Source organism: Neovison vison, chromosome 1, assembly GCF_020171115.1.
Source record: "Neovison vison isolate M4711 chromosome 1, ASM_NN_V1, whole genome shotgun sequence".
NCBI classification, from domain to species: domain Eukaryota; kingdom Metazoa; phylum Chordata; class Mammalia; order Carnivora; family Mustelidae; genus Neogale; species Neogale vison.
The window spans coordinates 202,405,579-202,426,531 of record NC_058091.1 but is presented as its reverse complement, the minus strand read 5'-3'; the positions used below and the strand labels follow the sequence as shown (position 1 = coordinate 202,426,531).

At 39.3% G+C, this 20,953-nt stretch overlaps 1 protein-coding gene across 3 annotated transcripts in view; it reads left to right on the top strand.

Annotated features, from left to right (window-relative positions):
• The first annotated feature begins 58 nt into the window (after window positions 1-58).
• Window positions 59-20,953, top strand: part of POLR3G (RNA polymerase III subunit G) — a 72,250-nt gene continuing 51,355 nt past the window's right edge. For all 3 annotated transcript variants that reach the window (XM_044265756.1, XM_044265748.1, XM_044265740.1), the window contains exons 1-4: window positions 59-190; window positions 9,767-9,916; window positions 12,604-12,733; window positions 18,069-18,125. In XM_044265756.1, the coding sequence (XP_044121691.1) occupies window positions 9,800-9,916; window positions 12,604-12,733; window positions 18,069-18,125 (304 nt within the window). In that variant the 5' untranslated portion in view covers window positions 59-190; window positions 9,767-9,799. The remainder of the gene's footprint in view (window positions 191-9,766; window positions 9,917-12,603; window positions 12,734-18,068; window positions 18,126-20,953) is intronic.

Genomic DNA, 20,953 nt, shown 5'->3' with positions numbered 1-20,953 from the left:
TAGCTAGGGAGTGGGCGGGGCTTACTGGTAGTGATCGGAACAGGGCTCTGAGGCCGCGTGGAGGGCGGAGCGCGCTTCTCCAGAGGTGGAACGGGTATCCCAGCGCCCGCGCCTTCTGTCTGCACCCCTTCCTTGCCGGCCGGTACTTCGGCTGCACAGTTTTACCCAAGCCTCGAGACTTAGTGAGCAGGTAACAGAGGGAGTGATTGAGGGGTTGGGAGGAGATGGAGAGGGTAGAGAGAAGTTAAATGGGCACATGGAGAAGGTGGGGGAAGTCAGGGTGGCGATTCACTAAAGCGCTTCTGGATTGAGGGGCGTGGGGAGATCGCTCTACCTTTCCTTCTCCTAATCCCTTCAAAATCTTTGAAAACCGTCCTTTCCAGATTTTACCTAGTCGCCACTTCCTGGGACTGTTTGCAGTGAGTTAGAAGGGGATTAATGATGGTAGATTTTCAAATCTGGTGACTGTGTGATTGGCTCAGGCACGAGTCATTGCCGCAGACTTGCTGCTTAAGGACCGACTATTCTATATGTTTTCCTAACTCTTGGCACTCTCCCCTGTATCTCGGGGAGAGGATTTGTTAATAATGTTTTTCTGGTCTTCTGAAAAATGAAATTCTGTATTCCTTCCCCTACCCTCCGTTTTTTTTTGGTTAGTTCGTCCGCTCTGGGAAGAGAGCAAAGAAACTTGATAGAAAGGCTCAAGTAAAGGTGGAGGCAGTCGCACCTTATGAGAATGGAAAACGTGGATAGTGCCTGGGTGTGGCCCAGCCCTCCACAGAAATTACCCCTACTCTTAACCCCAGGTCCCTGTCCCCACCTAACACTTCCCAGCAATTGAAACATGAAGTTAGGCTTCAAAAATTCCCTTGAGAACTTGGCCAACCTCCTTACTCAGCCAGGAAAATTATAAAGATACCCATGAGATAGCATTCTAAAAAATAATTAAGAAAACCCTTTTTGTGGCAGCTACTAATAAGCCTTCATAGGAGAAATGTACTGTCTTCCCCTACACTGCTAAAGCCTTTGGTGAGGATGCAGCTTTTCTCAATATTTTCCTAATCTAGTTAGAATCTATCCAGTCACTCTGTTCAGGGCTATCCATACATGCAAGGTCTTGAGCTAGATGATATGTGAGAATAGAACTGGAGTGTGTGTGGGGGGAGAAGTTGTGATCTGTGTTTTCAAGAATTTGAGGGAAGATAATACCTATGCACAAATACTTGTATGTAAAGCAGTATAGGATATATACCACAGAGGGAGTAAAAACTAGGTGCTATAAGGATACAAATGGAAATGATTGTTTAAGAGTGGTATTTGAGCAGGACTTAAAAGACCAGTTTGTTAGGATGCCCTCCACTGGGAAGTACAGAGCTTTCTGTAGTTGGATATTTTTCCTCTAGGCAGAGGGGAACCACTGTAGGAGAAATGGAGGGATATCTTTACTAGGCGGTAAGTTCAGCAATAATTCACCCAGTGTTTATTGGACTTTTGCTAGGCTCTGATTAGTGATAGAGCATGAAAATGTGAATAAGTCTTCAAGGAGGCCTTCATGATTACAGATCCTTCTGCTTGCATCGCACATTTCCCTGAATGTCTGTCCTTTCTTAGTTCTTAACATGGCCTTTCCATTTCCTGTGCTAGGCTGTGAGCTCTAGGAGAGCAGAAGCTTTGTTTTTGTTCACTGCTGTATGCCCAGTATGGAGAAGATGGTCTGACACAGAGGGTGCTTAATAAATACTTGATGAATGGGTAATTGAAGAGCTTACTGGAAAGACAGACAAGAACTGACAATTACAACATGACTTTTTTAAAAGAGTAATAAAAGCAGGTCTCTCCCTTCTCTCTCTCCTCCTATGGAGAGAGAGAAGGGAGAGACCTGCCTCCATGTTGGGTGGAGAAAAAGTATATTTGCACAGCATCTTAAATGATGTTGGGGCTTGCTTAGGTAGATGTGGAAGGAATGCATCCCAGGCAGAAAGAATGCTACAAGCTAGAGTTGGTGTAGCAGAGTTGAGAGTGGCTAGAGTATGGCATGCAGGGCGCAAGAGGCAGAAAGTTAGACTCAAAGCTTTGTTAGTTAAGGAGAGTGACACATCGAGGTTTATGTTCTAGAAAGATGACAGGAAAGTGGATTGAAAAGGGTTGTCTGGCCATGGGAATTTACTTGTTCTGTGTTAGAGATCCAGGTGAGAAATTGTAAAGGTCTGAACAAAAGCGGAGGTAAAGGAAGGTCAGCATGTAAGACCTTCCTAACGTTCATCTATTGATGAGGGGATTGAGGGAGATGGGGAGGAGGTCAGTATGACTATGGGATTCTGATTGGGACAATTTAGGTGTCACTCTCATCAGGAAAGGTACTGTGACCTGGCTTTCAAGTCCTCCCCCAGCTTCCATGCCTGCTTACACCTGTTTGTACATTTATTCGCCTCGCCAATATGTGCAAGGGACAGTGTGAGATGTGGAAGACAATGCATTTAGGCCAGAACATAACTCATAAAATGTTCGTACTATGAGGAATTTTAGAGATTAGCTCAGGCTCTGCTGCAAGGTTGTCTTTATAATTGATTAGAGTGGGCTTTGCATTTCAACTCTTGGATGCTTGAACTACAGCCATCAAACTATCTCAGAACAGTTCTGAATTGGAATTTTCAGAAGTCATTCCAAAATGGAAGATGATGCTTCTGATTTAAAATTTATTTTTAAAGATTTTATTTATTTGACACAAAGAGAGAGATCACAAGTAGGTAGAGAGACAGACAGAGAGAGAGGGGAAGCAGACTCCCTGCTGAGCAGAGAGCCCAGTGCTGGACTCAATCCCAGAACCCTGAGATCATGACCTGAGCCAAAGGCAGAGGCATAACCCACTGAGCCACCCAGGCGCCCTGATTTTACACTTTTAAATTCAGTCAATTTCGCCATTACTAAATCACTTCTTTGTAAAGATTAAAGATATCTTTATCTTTAAAAAATCTTCAGCTAACCTAGAATTGTGTTTCAGATAGCATAATGTAGATGAACGGACAATGGAAAGATTCCTGAGGCTTTAACCCAGTTCTGTCTTTGTTAGGAATTAACTGCGTGTCTTTAGGCAGTCAGCTAGCCTCTCAGGGCTTCACTTTCCTCTTTTACAAAATGCAAACTTTAATCTGAATCAGTGGTTCTTAATCTGGACTACACATTGTAATCTCTGGGAAGGCTTTAAAAAGTCCCAAGACCTAAATCCCATCTCCAGAAATTGTGATTTTGTTGTTCTGGGGGGGGGTGGGAGCCTGAGGTATGTTTTGTTTCGTTTTGTTTTTAAATTCTGATGATTCCAGTGTACATCCAGGTCTCCAACTTTAACATTCTGGAAGTTTAAAAACACCACCAACAACAATGTTAATAACTGGCTGACTGATTTGGGTAGGGTTTGCTCATGAAATCATATGACAGAAAGAAAGAGAGAAAGAAAGAAAGAAAGAAAGAAGGAGCTCAACATTAATTGTGGAACTGCTACTGTCTAGAGAGCACTGTGCTAGACAGTGAGGGGTATAAAATCTCTATTGTTACTACAGCTGAAGAAATAAACAAACAGAAAACCTAAGTGAAACTCCTTCCCTTTGGAAAAGACCCATTTCCTAAAAAGGGCATTGTCTCCATTTCTTCCAGAATTAAAGAGATGTGTAACACCTCAGTTTTTATTTATTTTAACAGCAGGATCTCTCTGAAGAGCAAGGTGGGGTGAAATGACTGTTGTGGATTTTTAAGGGGCTTAAACTGGGTCTTAAGGTGAAAGGGGATCCAGTGAGGCAGGAAGAAAGAGGGAGTGGATTGCAGTGGAGAGAATGGTCAACAAGATATGATGATAGGAGTCAGGAGAATGGTGCAGCCATCTTTAAAGGACCCTTATTACTTGGGTCGAGTAATTATTACTTGAACTCAATTCCATAGCCAAGAAGGAAATGAGAAAAGTAGCATAATCAGAACTATGCCTCAGGATGAATAATGTAGAAGGATAAATTCAAATAAATGGTAAAAACAAGGGATATGACAAAACTTGCAGCCAGTCAAAAGTGAGGTAAGGGACGCCTGGGTGGCGCAGTTGGTTGGACGACTGCCTTCGGCTCAGGGCGTGATCCTGGAGTCCCGGGATCGAGTCCCACATCAGGCTCCCAGCTCCATGGGGAGTCTGCTTCGCTCTCTGACCTTCTCCTCGCTCATGCTCTCTCTCACTGTCTCTCTCTCTCAAATAAATAAATAAAAAATCTTAAAAAAAAAAAATCTTAAAAAAAATAAAAAAAAGTGAGGTAAAAAGGGGCTACATGGGATTATGGTAGAGGAAATGAAAAGGAAGGGATGGGGACGCCTGGGTGGCTCAGTTGGTTAAGCAGCTGCCTTCGGCTCAGGTCATGATCCCAGCGTCCTGGGGTCCTGGGATCGAGTCCCACATCCGGCTCCTTGCCCAGCAGGGAGCCTGTTTCTCCCTCTGCCTCTGCCTGCCATTCTGTCTGCCTGTGCTTGCTCTCTCCCCCTCTCTCTCTGATAAATAAATAAAATCTTTAAAAAAAAAAAAAAAGAAAGAAAAGGAAGGGATGCTTTGAAGGAAGAATTAGATGATTGATTTGATTGGGGGGGTGGTGAAAAAGAGTGAGAAATCAATATCCATGCCCTCCACATCATCAAATGTTGGTGACTGGGAAAATAACATACCATGAATGGAAATAGGGTTGTAATACCTGAAAGGAAAGCTAGTTGGTGTAGAGGGAAGATGATCTCAGTATTTTAAGTTTAAGTGTTTTCCAGATACTCCTTTGATAATGGGAACATGGGCTGAAACTCAAGACAAAGGTCAGTGCTGGAGATAATAGTGTGACCAGTCATCACACCCTGAATGTGGATGTGTTTTCTGAAGACCAAGAGCAAAAAGAGCAGAAGGCCAAAGATTGTACCTTAAGGAAACCATACTTAGAACTTGAAGAATAGAAGTAGACAGAAAAAGAAAAGAAAAGTCAGTGAGGTAGAAGGACCTGGATGGGATGGTGGTGTTGTTGAGGTTTGTTTGTTTTTTTAAGAAAGCTCCACACCCGTGGAGGAACCCATTACTAGGCTCGAACTCATGACCCTGAAATCAATAACTGGGCTGAGATCAAGAGTCAGACACTTACCTGACTGAGCCACCCAGGCACCCTAAAACCTGGAGTTTTAATAAAGCCTAGGAAAGAGAATTCCAAAAGGGGGAGGCAACAGTGAGCTATGTGCTTTGGAAGTCCAGGAGCATGACAAAAGGACAGTGGATTTTACCACTGGGGACCACTGGGGCCTTTGCATTTCAGCATTTTTGTGAGTGTAGTGTCCATCACCAGTGAGGTAAAAGTCGAACCCCTTACCACAACTCACACAGGGTTCTACAAAACCTGGCCTCAACCCACCTCTCTTTACTCCTCACTCCTTACCAACAACATGGCTCTCTTGTTCCTCGGACACTCGCAGCATGTAACTTCTTCCTCTGCACTTGCTCTCCTTCTCTCTCTAACTATCTCTGCTTTGCTCCTCCCTCCTGTGGCTCACAGGCCTTCTCCAGCATCCTGCTCAGATTTATCCTCCAGAGAAATCCCTTCCTTCTGTGAAAAGCCACTACCATACTCCTTTGTTGTTCTCTGTCCCCTTACCATGAGTACTTTTTCTTCAGAGCTGTATTGATAATTTTCTAGGGCTGCTCTCACATTTTACCACAAATTGGGTGGCTTACAACAACAGAAACTTATTCCCTTGCAGTTCTGGAGGTCCAAAGTCTGAAATCAGGATGTGAACAGGGTTCATTCTCTCTGACAACGTTGAGGAAAAATTTGCTCCCTGCCTCTCCTAGCCTGTAGAACATCCTGGCACTGTCTGGTGTTCCTGGCTTGTAACTGCAGCACCCCACTAGCCGCCTTCATCTTCATATGGTGTTTTCCCGCTGTGCATGTCTCTCTGCCCAGATTTCCCTCTTAGAAGGACACCTATCATTGGAAGAGGGCTCACCCTGATTTGCTGTGACCTCATCTTAATGTGATTACATCTGCAAAGACTTTACTTCCAAATAAGGAAGGTCCCATTCACAGGTAGTGGGGGTTAGGAGTTCCAGCATATTCTGGGAGAGGGAGGGACACACAATTCAGCCCACGACAAGAATACACACATTATGTTACACGCTTACTTGTTTACATATTTGTGTTCTTTCAGCTGCTGAAATACAAGCTCTTAGGACAGGGACACAATTTTTTTTTTTTCCATTTTTTTCCTTCAGCTAAGACAGCAGAAGAGATGATTTATTGTACACGTGTTACATTCAGCCACAAATGAAAACAGAGTTAGTCCCGAAAAGTCACAGGTCCAGGGCAAAGGGCCAAAAGAGTCGGTTTTGGTATGAACAAGGCGGGTCTCTCAAAGGTGGTAGCTGCGATCAGACGGCGATGGATGGTCTAGATCCATTGACTCAAGCTCTAGAGAGTAGGCATACAGCCCAACAATTGGTACCAGCGTCCCTGGCCTCTGGCTTTCCTTATTTCTGCTCCTGTGGCTCCACCGGTGCACAAGCTAGCAGTTTACTTGGACCTCTGCCTCATCTTTCTTTTACGCTTCAGCCTGCGCATTCGCTTCTTCCTCCACTTGGCTCTCATGGTGCAGAGGTTTCCAAGAAGATGGCGCTAAGGCCGAGAGAGCGGGACACAATTTTATTCAAAGCTTTTTGGGTCCTGCCACAGTGTCTGGAATGCTCAATGTTGGTTGAATGAATGACTCAGTGAAATTGGTCTATAGGAAGTAGAGGAAGATTTGGATAATGAGGAAATGGGGAAAGTTGGTTAAAAAAAGGGGGGGGCACCTGGGTGGCTCAGTGGGTTAAAGCCTCTGCTTTCAGCCCAGGTCATGATCCTAGGGTCCTGGGATCGAGCCCCGCATTGGGCTCTCTGCTCAGCAGGAAGCCTGCTTCCTCCTCTCTCTGCCTGCCTCTCTCCCTACTGTGATCTCTGTCTGTCAAATAAATTTAAAAAAAAAAAAAAAGCCCTTTAATCAAGAAGTTTGGGAGGGTGAAAAAAGGACAAGGTAGTGGTCAACTCAGAGGATTCCAAAGATTGAGAGTTAAGCCTCATTTGTGAGCCATTTTTCCTATGAGACAGTTACTGGAGTCCAAGAAATACGTCTCAGCTCTGCAAGAGAAGAAAATGAATGTGTCAGTTTCTCTAGGTATGGGACGAAAGACTCCTAATAGCCAAACTAAAAAGAGATGAATCTCTAGGCCAGAATACCATGTAATCATTAAGGGTGACTCAAGAGCTAGGACTGATTTTTCTGTCAAGGGCAGTGTATTCACTAATGATAACAGTTATATACCCAAAAGTGTTTAATAAATATGGAAGTGTAGAGGCAGCAGGGTTTCATATTTCTCAAGGGGTATTTCATCAAGCAGTGGTAGCTGGTAACTCTTTTTTTAGGGTGAATTTTCCCAACTGATTCTTAGAGCCCACCTCCAAAGATTCTGGTGTAAAGTTGAATACTTGAGGATCACTTGAGATTCTGTTTATTTAACAAGTTCCCCAGGTAATTCTTATGATAAGGTGTTTTGGGAAATGTTACCCAGAATTCTTCTTAATCTTTATTTCGTAGCAAATCCCAGATTGGAAGTAAGCCCATGGTCTCAACCATGCCTCCTGGGCTCCCACACTTCATTTCTTAGAGTAAAGGTGTGTTTTTCTGCTCAGCAGTTTTCATACTTGGGAAACCTGCTTTGTGTGGACTCAGCGTATGCTTGGGTGACTCAGCAAATGAAACACAGCCATTTGGATATTCTCCCTCTCTTTGAACAGATGGAGTGAGCCTGATTATTAAAATAAGCACCTTTCCCGTATAACTTGTGCTTCATTGTAACTAAATAGTGAATGAGGGAAATTGATTCCTGATAGAATTCCAATTAGTAGATATGGAAAGAATAGAATTACAGTCCATAATGGAATGATGAATTTAGACTATAATCATCAATGGCTACTAAAATCATTAGGTAGAAACTGATGGGGAAGTTTGTACTAGATGAAACAGACTGATAGTACCTGAACCCACTCACCAGAGAACATCACCGAGAGAGAGTTAGTTAGTTCATGTGCATCTTGATGTGATGCAGTCGGAAGAACAGAGCATCTCTTTTAAGTCTTCTTGCAAAAAATTTAACTCAAATTTGAATTTAGAAAATACAGGGGCTAGAGGAATGTATTAAGCCACATCTGATGGATTCAGTTCCTCAGATTCAGAAATGGGAGAATGTATAGCATTGCTACTTTCAAACTGTGGACTGCATACCAGCGGCCCTGGTATCCCCAGAGAGCTTGTCAGAAATGCAGATTCTCGGCCAAAGGAAAGACTCCGCATTTTAACAAGATCCTAGGTAATTCTCGTGTGCCTTAAATTTGGAGAAGCATTGTCCAGGAAATGACCTCATGTTTTCAACAAATAATGGCAAGGGAGAAAGAGAGAGGGACTGTTGAGTGGTATGGATATATGACTGCTTTGTTGGGCTTGCAGGATTGAATGATGTATCAGTGGGAAAAGAGATTTAGAGGATGTGTGTTATCATCATCACTACAGTCGAATGCAGACTTGTAATGAAAGAGCCTTGGTTTAGGGACCCCTGTTAATATGCTGCCAGCTCATTTCTCTATAGTATAACCATGTTTCAGACAATTCAGAAATTCAATGCAAAACTTGAGTATGTGACATCTCTGCCATCCCCAAAGTTGAAAAGAGTGCAGGTTTTTTGTTTTGTTTTGTTTAATTTTAATTTATTTATTTTTATTTTTTTCAGCATAACAGTATTCATTGTTTTTGCACCACACCCAGTGCTCCATGCAATCCGTGCCCTCTCTAATACCCACCACCTGGTTCCCCCAACCTCCTACCCCCCACCCCTTCAAAACCCTCAGATTGTTTTTCAGAGTCCTCTGAAAAGAGTACAGTAATTGTGCCTTTAATTTAATTTTTTTTTTTTTTTTTTGCTTGGACACACTTCAGAATCTTTGAAATGAGCCTGTTCGCATTTCTAAAAGGACATTAGATTAAATCTCAAGGATTCTTACCAACACTCAAATTCTAGAATAAATAAATCATTTAAAAATCTCAATGTAGGGCGCCTGGGTGGCTCAGTGGGTTAAGCCGCTGCCTTCGGCTCAGGTCATGATCTCAGGGTCCTGGGATCGAGTCCCGCTTCGGGCTCTCTGCTCAGCAGGGAGCCTGCTTCCCTCTCTCTCTCTGCCTGCCTCTCTGTCTACTTGTGATTTCTCTCTGTCAAAATGAATAAATAAAATCTTTAAAAAAAAAAAACTCAATGTATATGACTAACGATAGTGTATGTGACTAAGGATAGTCTTCACGTTGAATGTAAAAGCAAGTCTGTCTGTCTTCATCAGCTAGACCTTTCTTGTCCACACTTTTCACAAAGGTCTGAGATCTTGATGCCAAGTCACAGAGGGGTGGAGAGAACTGCGTCAGCTGGTTGTACAGTGGTCCAGGCAATGTCTCAAAGGAGCCCCAGGGTCAGCTGTTCACGTGGGGCCAAGGTGAGGTAGTTGAGGCCATCCTCATATCACCTGCCAGGCATGACTAGGTGTGAGGGGTCCAGAAATTAGTCTTTCCTATGTTTCTTTCTTTACAAGTTTTACTTTCCAGAAGCATTTTAAATTGGCCGTGCTACTTAACGGGCAGAGTTTTTTATTTTGCTTTAAAATGTTGGTTTCCTTTTTTACATGATGTCTTTCAGAATTTACCCACTTCTCTGGTATAACGAATTCTGATGGCTGGGAATAAAGGACGTGGACGTGCAGCTTATACCTTTAATATTGAGGCCGTTGGGTTTAGCAGAGGTGAAAAGTTACCTGATGTAGCATTGAAACCACCTCCAGTGTTTCCCGTAAGTACATTAAAAGCGGATTTCTCATGGTTCTTTCATGTTTTAAAGAAAATTAAAATTCTATATAGGACTGAATAGAGGATACCATTATAGAATCTTAAATGTAAGAAAGCCAAAAAGAGTATGCTTTGCTGCTTCTGTTCTTCCCTGAACCTCTTTCTGATTTTTAACATGGCTTTCTTAAAACACAGGAAAAACTGTACTCACCTTTCTTTAAATATACTCAGCCCTGTGTGAACGAAGAAAGAATTTTTTTCAATTCCTGCATCTTCTATTGCTGTTTCTGATGTATTCCAACATCAAAATAATATTTTTGAATGCCAGGTTAGATTTTACAATGGTCCCCAATGGTCCTCACTCTACCAGACTTTCACTTAATGATTTTCTTATCTTATCTTATCTTATCTTATATCTATAGAATTTGATTTTACTCCCTAGAATACCATTCAGTCTACTATTCCCTACTCCACTTTTTTTTTTGCTTATTTCTCTATTTTTTGAAAGTCAATTTGAATTTTGTTGCTGTTTCTCAACATCTAAGTGTTCCTACTACATTTAGTGTTGCTTTTAAATTTAATGAGTATGCTGTAAACTTAATTGGCATAATATTTAATGCTTTCACTTTGCATTAAGTTTAAAACCTAAGCTTACATTTCCAGGTATGTATGTGTTACAGTATTAAAAAAATGAAAAATCATAAATAACCATATACCTCTCAATCCAGAAATCTTTTCCCTATATCAAAAGGGAAAAGTCACTTGTCAAAAGAATTATGTAAGTAGAGTACCCTGAACAAATGTATCTAGGGATCTACATGTCTTACACAGGGAGTCTCTACTTTTTGTTCTTGGTATTTTCCCTTTTTGATATTTAGTAAAATAGTAAACATCCCATGAGGAGGCATAATGTCACTTTATACATTGATTTTTTTTTTTTAAGATTTTATTTATTTGACAGAGAGATCACAAGTAGGCAGAGAGACAGATGGGGGTTGGGCGGGTGGGAAGAAGGCTCCCTGCTGAGCAGAGAGCCCGATGGTGGGCTCCATCCCAGGACCCTGGGATCATGACCTGAGCTGAAAGCAGAGGCTTTAACCCACTGAGCCACCCAGGCACCCCTACATTGATTTCTTTTAAAACAAGCTCTTCTGCATGTGTGAGGATACTTCTAAACACCGGGAATATTAGACATGTTGTTTTATACTTGGAATAAAATTAAAATTCCTTACTGCTGGCAAACTGGCTCTGTTTGATATGGCCTTGCTGGTGTCTCTCTAACTTTTCTCATCACCAACCTTCTCTCTCCCTAGCCATCATGGCCTCCTTGTTCTCTCAGACATTTGCCTGTGCTGGTTTCCCTGACTGGAGCCATCTGTTGTTCTCAAGTCTTTCCATGATGGCTTCCTAATTTTTTCCAGAGCTCTGCCCAAACGTGACTTCCTGAGAGGTCATGTGTGCTTACCGTGTTTAGACCAACTACCTCCAGCCTGCATGTACTCTGTCCATCACTCTTTCCTCTACCCAGCTTCCTTGTTTTCATGTCACTAATCTCTATCTGAAATTGTGTGTTTCCTCATTGTTTATTTACATCTTGTGTTTTTCTCCCCTAGAATGTAAAATCCATAAGGGCAGGAAGTTTGATTAGTTCATCATGGTGTCTCTTGTTGTCTATGTCTGGCTTATATAGTAAGCCCTCAATAAATAGTTGTAGAATGAATGAATAAATTCAGAGTGAAATTTTGAAAATGTATCCTATACTTAGCTCTGATAATGTCTTTTTTTTTTAAGAAGTGTCTTTACTGTATACGCGGAGGCCCCACAATTTAATAAACATATGTATTTTATGAATATACATACATATATCCATTTATGTGCATGTGTGTAATTCTTTAAAATTGAAGGCATAGAGAGGCACCTGGGTGGCTCAGTCATTTGGGCATCTGACTCTTGACTTCAGCCCAGGTTATGATCTCAGGGTCTTGGGATCAAACGCTAAGTTAAGCTCTGCTCTGAATATGGAACCTGCTTGGGATTCTTTCTCCTTCTCCCTCTGTATCTCCCCACCCCCACATATCCACATGCGTGTGTTCTCTCTTTGTCTAAAAAAAAAAAAATTGAAAATGTAAATTCAAATTCCTGCTTTGTCATTTACATGTCATATGAGCTTAGAGATTGTTCACTTCTCAATTTATTTACTGTCAAAGGGAAAATATTGATGATACTTAACTGGGATCATGGATGTTGTATATTGAGGACATCCTGGTCAGAGTAACCACTTGCTAAATAACAGCTGCTACTTTTATTCTTTTTTTTTTTTTTTTTAAGCTACTGCTTCCACTAATACCACCACTACTAATTGAGGTTAATAGGAAACTAAAGCAGTTGCTGTCATTTGGGTGCCTTGACTTCTAAACTATGTAATCATGGTCAACAGACTATGTAATAAAATATCTGTTGGTGTGTCAGAAGGAAAATTAAGCATCTTTCTTTCCTACCTCTAAAATAAGAGCAAGGTAGGAAATGGGCTAAAAGGTTAAAAAGATGACAAAAGTTCAACATCTTTTGAGCTGATTATAAAACTTAAAATCTGTAAGATGTAGTTTTTCAATAAAACTGACATTTTCCAGATTATAGACAAAAAGGATATTTAAAAACTTAATTTATTTAAAAAAATTGTCTCTTAAAAAGGATACAGATTATAAACCAGTGCCACTGAAAGCAGGAGAGGGTGAAGATTATATGCTGGCCTTGAAACAGGAGTTGAGAGAAACTATGAAAAGAATGCCTTATTACATAGAAACACCTGAAGAAAAACAAGGTGGGTAGTAGAATCTTTGATTATGTGGCTGAATGGATACAGATGAAATAATGTTTCTATATAAGATACAAAGGTCAATTAATGCATTTAATGGTTGATGGATTTAGTTTAATCAGAAATCATCCACTACCTGGAAAAGCATACTTAATGTTGATTTAAGAAAAAATGTATTTTAAACTTTTTGATATTTTATTTTTAAAATTACCTTTCAAGAGAAATTTTATGCATTTGGTGAAAATTTTGAGAAACAAAAATGTTAAAAAATAAAAGTTACCTATAATGCATATGTCTAGGGATCTATTAATATTTTATTGTATATTCTGGATTTTTTTCTTTTATATGGGTATTCTTTTTATAAAATTGGATTCATGGTCTTTGTATCTTCCTTTTCTACACAATAGCAAGTTATTAGCCTTTTCACATATCCTTAGTATTCTTTTTTCTTTTTTAAAGATTTTATGTATTTATTTGACAGACAGAGATCATAAGTAGGCAGAGAGGCAGGTAGAGAGAGAGAGAGGAGGAAGCAGGCTCTCCGCTGAGCAGAGAGCCCAATGCAGGGCTCCATCCCAGGACCCTGAAATTATGACCCGAGCCAAAGGCAGAGGCTTTAACCTACTGAGCCCCCCAGGCGCCCCATCCTTAGTATTCTTGGAAATTTTAATGACTTTGTGGTATTTCATTGTGTGTATATAACATTATTTATTGTGAATAATTGCCTGCTATTAGATTTAAAGTGGGTTTTTTGCTCATATATGTATATAATGCAATGATTATTATCCTTTATATCATTCTCTGATTATTTAATATTTTGGTTAAAACTTTTAAAAGTCTTGACTATATTTTGGCTTATTATTTCTATATCAGACATAATAGGAAGCATCAAGCATGTACTCATTGGTTATACCAAGGACAAAGGGGAGAAATTACAGCTGGAAAAGGCTTGACAGTCTCAGACAGGGAGTGGGAAGTGGTTTTAGAGGAAGAGAACCCATTCCTGAGTAGTTATTTAGCACAGTAGATCTATATTGATTTTCAGTTTCTGCCCTTGAATGATGAAATTAGAGAGATCGATATCATCCTTGAATTCCCAAAACAACATCATTAAAGAATGAGAAATTCATACAGTATCATCTCATTCCATTAGTATTAAAAATGCATTCCATTTTAACTCTGCATAAAAGACTTAGAACTAAGAGTCAAAAAGAACATCTTATATAGTAATATTATATGTGCTTATAATTATAAGAAGCATTTTAGACAAGTTCATTTAATTTTTCAAACATAATGGCCTAAAATTGATATAATGGTTTCATAAGACATTTTTATCTCTAAAATACTGAATTTTTTGGCTTTCATGATTTTGTTGCATGCTTTTATCTATTTGATTAAAAAATGAAATTAAAGCTCTCATTTTAAAGATTTTAAAAAGTAAGATTAAATGAACTAATAAACATTTATTCTTAGAAAAAATAATAGTATATACTTTAATCTTTTTAAAATTAGTGTTTTCTCTAGACCATGGAACAGATTAACCTAACTAAATTTGATAATTATTAAAGCACAAGTCTAACTTACAAGTATGCCATTTTATTAAAGCCTACCCGTGAGTCTTTTAAACAGGGACATTAGGAACATTATTTTGTTGCTGGTTTCTGGGAGTGGTTGCCTTGTACCTGGATTAAGAGGCTCTTTATCTTTGATAATTGCACAAAGTATTTAAAAATACAAGGAATCTTTGTTTCTCTTTCTTTCTGGAGAAAATGCTTGCATAGAATTCTTTGAATTGATACAAGTACATTCTCCTTCAAAATCTTCATGTTTATTTTTCTTTTCTGTTGTAATGTGTTTTTAGAAAACTATAGTTGAAAATGAAGTTTTTAAGAAAAAACATACACATACATATGCATGTATAAAGCTTAATATAATACATATTGTAAATATATATGCTGTATGCAACTGTCAGAGGGAGCTGTATTCTGCAACTGTATGCAACTGTCAGAGAGGGCTGTGTTCTGGGTGGTGGTGTACCACTGTACCTTTACCAGCCTTATCCTATCACTCACCACCTACATGCTTTAGGAAAGAGAGACTTAGGGACTCATGTGAATAAATAAGGGTAAGAGGTTTCAAGGCTTCCTGGTAATTAAGTGACTAGTGTGGCTCAGGGTATTGAGTTTACAAAGAACCAAGGGCATAGAATAAAAATGTTTCTTGTTGTGATAGCTTCATAATTTGTTTATAATGTTCTTGGGTAGAATTATAGAAATGATTGGTATTTTCTTTACATGAAATTTATTATCTTTGTAATAAAAGAAAAACACTGATGAATATTATTACTTTAATGGATTATAGCTGCAAGGGTATATGGAGAGTGTCTGATCCGATGGTTCCCAGATAAATCTCCTGAACCACTCAAGGCCAATGAGGTAGCAACAGGAGTGATAGTTGTAATGGTTCTGTAAGCCACTTTTAGAATTTCAAAAGCTTAATAGAAATTATACATTTACCTGGGGCACCTGGATGGCTCAGTCATTAAGCATCTGCCTTTGGCTTAGGTGATGATCCCAGGTTCCTGGGATTAAGCCCCACAACAGGCTAAACCTCTCCTGCTCCCCTGACTTGTGTTCCCTCTCTCGCTGTCTCTGTCAAATAAGTAAACTCTTTAAAAAATAAAATAAAATAAAATATGTAATTCAGTGGCTTTTAGTGTAGTTACAGAATTATGCAACCAACACTACTCTCTGATTTTTGGAACTTTTTCGTCATCCTGAAAGAAACCCTATCCCTGTTAGAATCACCCCTCATTCTCTTGCAACCACTAATCTGTTTTGTCTGTAGTGATTTGTCTGTTCTAGACATTTCATATAAATGACTCAGTCAGTGGAGCATGCAGCTATTGATCTCAGCATTGTAAGTTCAAGCCCAACATTGGGTGTAGTGATTACTTAAAAATAAAATCTTTACAGGGTGCCTGGGTGGCTCAGTGGGTTAAGCTGCTGCCTTCGGCTCAGGTCATGATCTCAGGGTCTTGGGATCGAGTCCCGCATCGGGCTCTCTGCTCAGCAGGGAACCTGCTTCCCTCTCTCTCTCTCTCTCTCTCTGCCTGCCTCTCCATCTACTTGTGATTTCTCTCTGTCAAATAAATAAATACAATCTTCTAAAAAAAAATAAAATCTTTACAAAAAAGGAATCATAAAATGTGTCCTTTTGTGCCTGGCTTCTTTAACTTAGCGTAATGTTTTCAGAATTCACTGATGGGACAACATGCTTCATTCCTTTTTATGGCTAAATAATATCCCATCGTTTTATGTGCCACATTTTGTTTATCCATTTGCCAGTTGGTGGACATTTGGGTCAGTTCCACTTTGGAGCTATCACGATTATTGCTGCTTTGAACATTTATGTACGTGTTTTTGAGTGGACATGAAGTATTTCTGTTGGGTATTTATCTAGAATCATATGTTAACTCTATATTTAACATTTTGAGGACCTGCCAAACTGTTTTCCAAAGTGCTTGCACCATTTTTATTACCAACAATATATGAGGGTTCTAGTTTTTCCATACCCTTGCCTTTTGGTTATAGGCATTCTACTGGGTATAAAGTGGTGTCTCATTGTGGTTTTGATTTGAGTCTCCAAAATAACTATGACATTGAATATCTTATGTGCTTTTTTCCATGCATATCTTCTTAGGAGAAATGTCTGTTCAAATCCTTTACTTCTTTTTAACTGGATCTCAGTAGTTGGTTTTCAATATTGCTTATCTACAGTTTACTACTAAAGGTTAAATTTTTCCAAAATATGCAGTCTGTTGTAGAGAAAATTTTAAAATGCAAATCTGTCATCTGTGCTGACTTCTTTTTACAAATAAAAAGCATAAGAGCAAGATTGAAATCAAGGGGCACCTGGGTGGCTCAGTGGGTTAAAACTTCTGTCATCAGCTCAGGTCATGATCCCAGGGTCCTGGGATCGAGCCCCGCATCAGGCTCTCTGCTTAGCAAGGAGCATGCTTCCCCTTGCCTCTCTCTGCCTACTTGTGATCCCTCTCTCTCTGTCAGATAAATAAATAAAATCTTTTAAAAAAATTACTGAAGTCAAAACAATTAAAACCTAGAAGAGCTTGGTTTCTTGGTCTCCCTGATCTACTATTTATTTTAGTTATTTTTGTTTAACACTGTGCTGTTAGTATTATGTGGAATCATTTTCTTAACATGGAAGAGAAATCAGTACATATTTGGGCCTTGCTTTTTACATTTGCATCATTTGTATTAACTTCCCTATTTCATGGCTATACTCCTAAACCACTTTCTGTGATGAACCATGGTTTCAGGTTATGGCTTGGTGGTGTTGCTTGCCAACTTAAGTTGCTAGGAAAGAGTTTAGGCCCTCGTTGAGGGAGTTTCTTCTGGCAAAGTGGACAAAGCAGAAGTAAGAGCCAGTCCCATTGGGGGCAACTGCAGAAGGTCCCTGCAAAATTGTCAGTAGTTGGCGTGGAAGACTTGAAGCTTGCTCATTCATACCCCCTCATGTCCAAACTTAGCTACTCCTACCCTTTTCCCCATTCTCCTCTTCACTGGATTGTGAAGAGTAGCTCATTGAGAAGCCTAACTGTGTATTAATGTGTATATCAAGCCCTGGAGGTGAGCATACAGCTCTCCATCTCCACGTAGGTAGTTAATAAATCCCAGTTAAACAAGATTTTAAGAGTGGGAGCTGGAGGCTAATGTCACAAGAAGACTTTCTTGCCTGTATATGTAAGTAGCTTCCTGACCTGGCTTTGGGCTTTTGTGAATATTCTCAGAGGTAAGTCAGGTTGTCTGATTCTGAACACTGTGTTAGAGTTTAGGTCTCTGCTCACCCCCAGCCATTCGTACCCATTTGCTTCTTGCAATGGGTCCCTCAAACTTGTAATATTTATTGAACTTTTCAATAGGTGTTCGGGGACACATTATGTACAAATATAGGAAATTCCCTATGTGTGAAATAAAAGTTGTTTTTTGGAGTTTGTTTTCTTTTGGTTTTGATTTATTTATTTATTTATTTAACAGAGAGAGAGAGAGAGAGAGAGGGAGGGAGAACAAGCACAAGCAGGGGGAACGGCAGAGGGAGAGGGAGAAGCAGGATCCCCACTGAACAGGGAACGTGGTTTAGGGCTCTATCCCAGGACCCTGGGATCATGATCTGAACCAAAGGCAGACACTTAACCAACTGAGCCACCCAGGGACCCTGAAATAAAAGATGGATCTGCTGTTTTTAGTTACGGCTTAGGAGTGGCTGAAGTTCAGGCTTATTCTTGACTTCTCTAATGAACACTTTCTTCTCTTTTTTCTAGATATTGAAAGATACAGTAAAAGATACATGAAGGTGTACAAAGAGGAATGGATACCAGGTAATTATAAAAGTGAGAGTATTAACATAATGTTTAAAGTTCATCTCCCTACCCCATATTTTTTTAGGGAAATTTTTCTATTTTCACCATAGGAATTTATGCTATAGGAAAATAGCCTGGTTCCTTTACTGTAATTAATTAGTAATGTATATCCTTTGAAAACTAGGATATTTCCTTGTATTATAACAAGGAAGAGTTGAAGTGATTTTGAAGTTATTTATTTATTTATTTGACACAGAGAGAGGTCATAAGTAGGCAGAGAGGCAGGCAGAGATAGAGAAGGGAAGCAGGCTCCCCGCTGAGCAGAGATCCTGATATGGGCCTCAGTGCCAGGACCCTGAGATCATGACCTGAGCCGAAGGCAGAGGCTTAACCCACTGAGCCACCCAGATGCCCGATTTTAAAGTTCTTAAGATACTTTTTTATAAAATAGGACTTGCCAAACCCATTTGGGCTTTCTGTTTCCATTTGCTACAATTACAGTTTTAATCTACAGTACCAGTAATACTTCTGTGTTTGTGAGTGATTTTACAGCTTCTGAGGAGAAAACAAGACTAGTTAAAGGACATTTTTAAGTCATGCTCATGGATCTTCCTTTCTTTCAAGCACACAGAGACTATTTTTATTTGTTAAGATACCTTTCCAATAGAACCATAGCTAAGAGAGTGTTTTTCAATGTTCACAAATTTTCCTTAAGCACAGGCAAGATGGAAGAAGCTAGAGAGATTTCATCCAGCTCATTCATTTTGCAGATAAAGAAACATTGCCATAGAAATGGAGTGATTTATCAGGGTGACTTGTTAAGTACGACTAGAACCCAGGTCTTCTCATTTTTAACTTACTTCTCTTTGACTTCTGTTCTTGGTGTTTTGTGGAAACTGTCTTTATGTAAGAGCATAAATGGCATTTACCAGCATTATTGCTTGCATGGGTTATAGTGATCTTTCCAGGGTAGATCATTGATAAGGTTGGATTCCCCTTGAACACTCTCCTATCTCCTGTCTCAGATCTTTCACATCTGCCACATCATAAATATTCATTTCCTGAATGATTCTCTTTACATACCTTTTCATGATCATCTGTGACTCACTTATAAAAGCAGAAATAGATTCAAAGCCAAATTTAGTAGTTCAGGTAAAATAGCTTGAGATACAAATGCTTTCTGCAAACTACACTGAGCTTTTCTTGACAGGCAGTATTTTTTTTAATCTATTTTCATGTTGTTTCATTTTTCTAATTAGTTCTGTGCTTCAAAATGTAAAGAAATTGGGACGCCTGGGTGGCCCAGTCAGTTGAGCATCTGAATCTTGGTTTTGGGATATAGCCCCACATAGGGCTTCATACTCAGTGAGGAATTCCTCCTGCTCATGTGTCCTCTTTCTCTCTAAAATGAATAAATAATTCTTTTTTAAAAATTGGAATAAAGTGACTAATTAGAGGAATTGTATAGCTAATTCAAGGCAAAAAATTTTGTTAAAGATTACTTATTTATTTGAGAGAAAGAGTGTAGCGGATGAGGCAGAGGGAGAGAGAGAGAGAGAAAATCTCAAGCAGACTCCCCACAGGGCTCAGTCTCACCCACAACCCTGAGATCATGACCTGAGCTGAAATCAAGAACCTGAGGCTCAAGTGACTGAGCCTCCCAGGTGCCCCCAGGCAAAATTATTTCTTAAAGAGAATTACTTTTCCTTCGCTATTTATATTTTTAATTATAAAGTTTTTGGATAATTATTAGAATTGTTTATTTAATTTTGCACATGTTGGGATTGTGGTCAAATATTTTAACTTTTGAAAAAACAATTCCTTATTTTGCAAGATATACATGTCACTATAGAAAACTTACAAAATATAGCAGAATCAAATAATAAATAATATGTAAGAAAAGCAGCTGTAATCTTAACACCCACAAAGAATTACTGTCATATTTTGTTCAGAACCTAGAGGTTTCCCTGCACAAATATTAAATATATAAAAATATATGTTAGGTTTATTTTTTAATGGGATTCTATACGTACTACTTTAGAAACTTTTTATCAACATAACTTCAAACATATCAAACATAACTTCATAAAAATTTTCTTACATTATTTTTCTTGTTACGAAAATTTCTGTATTTAAGATTGATTAGATAAATACTATGTAGCTATTGAAGGAATGTCATAGAAATTTTATAGCACTATTACAAAGTTGGGTTTTTTTTTAAAGTTTGTTTATTTTTTTAGTGATCTCTGTATTCCATGTGGGGCCCAACTCACGACCCTAAGATCAGAGTCACATGCTATACTGACTGAGCCAGCCAGATGCCCCAAAGTCGTTTTTATTTTTTAAAGATTTTATTTATTTATTTGATACAGTTTGAGAGAGAGAGAGAGGGAGCACAAGCAGGGGAACTGCAGGCCAAGGGAGAGGGAGAACCAGAAATTCTACTGAGCTAGCAGCCCGATGCAGGACTTGATCCAGGACCCTGACTGAGATCGTGACCCAAGAGGAAGGCAGATGCTTAACCGACTAAGCCACCCAGGCGCCCCACCTCCCAATATTTTAAATGAAATTTTCTTCTTCATAGGAGAAAATATGTTACTATTATATTTTGATTCCCAAGCTAAATCTGTACAGTCAGATATTAAGAAATTTTATTTTCATTGCAGAAGCAACAGTGATGTCATTTATTCTTTTTAAAGATTTATTTTTTTTATTTGAGAGGGGACTGGATAGAGAGAGAGGGAGAGAGAATCTTAGGCCCTGATCCAGGATTCAATCTCACAACCCTCAGATCATGACTTGAGCTGAAACCAAGAGTTCGGTGCTTAACCTACTGAGCCACCCAG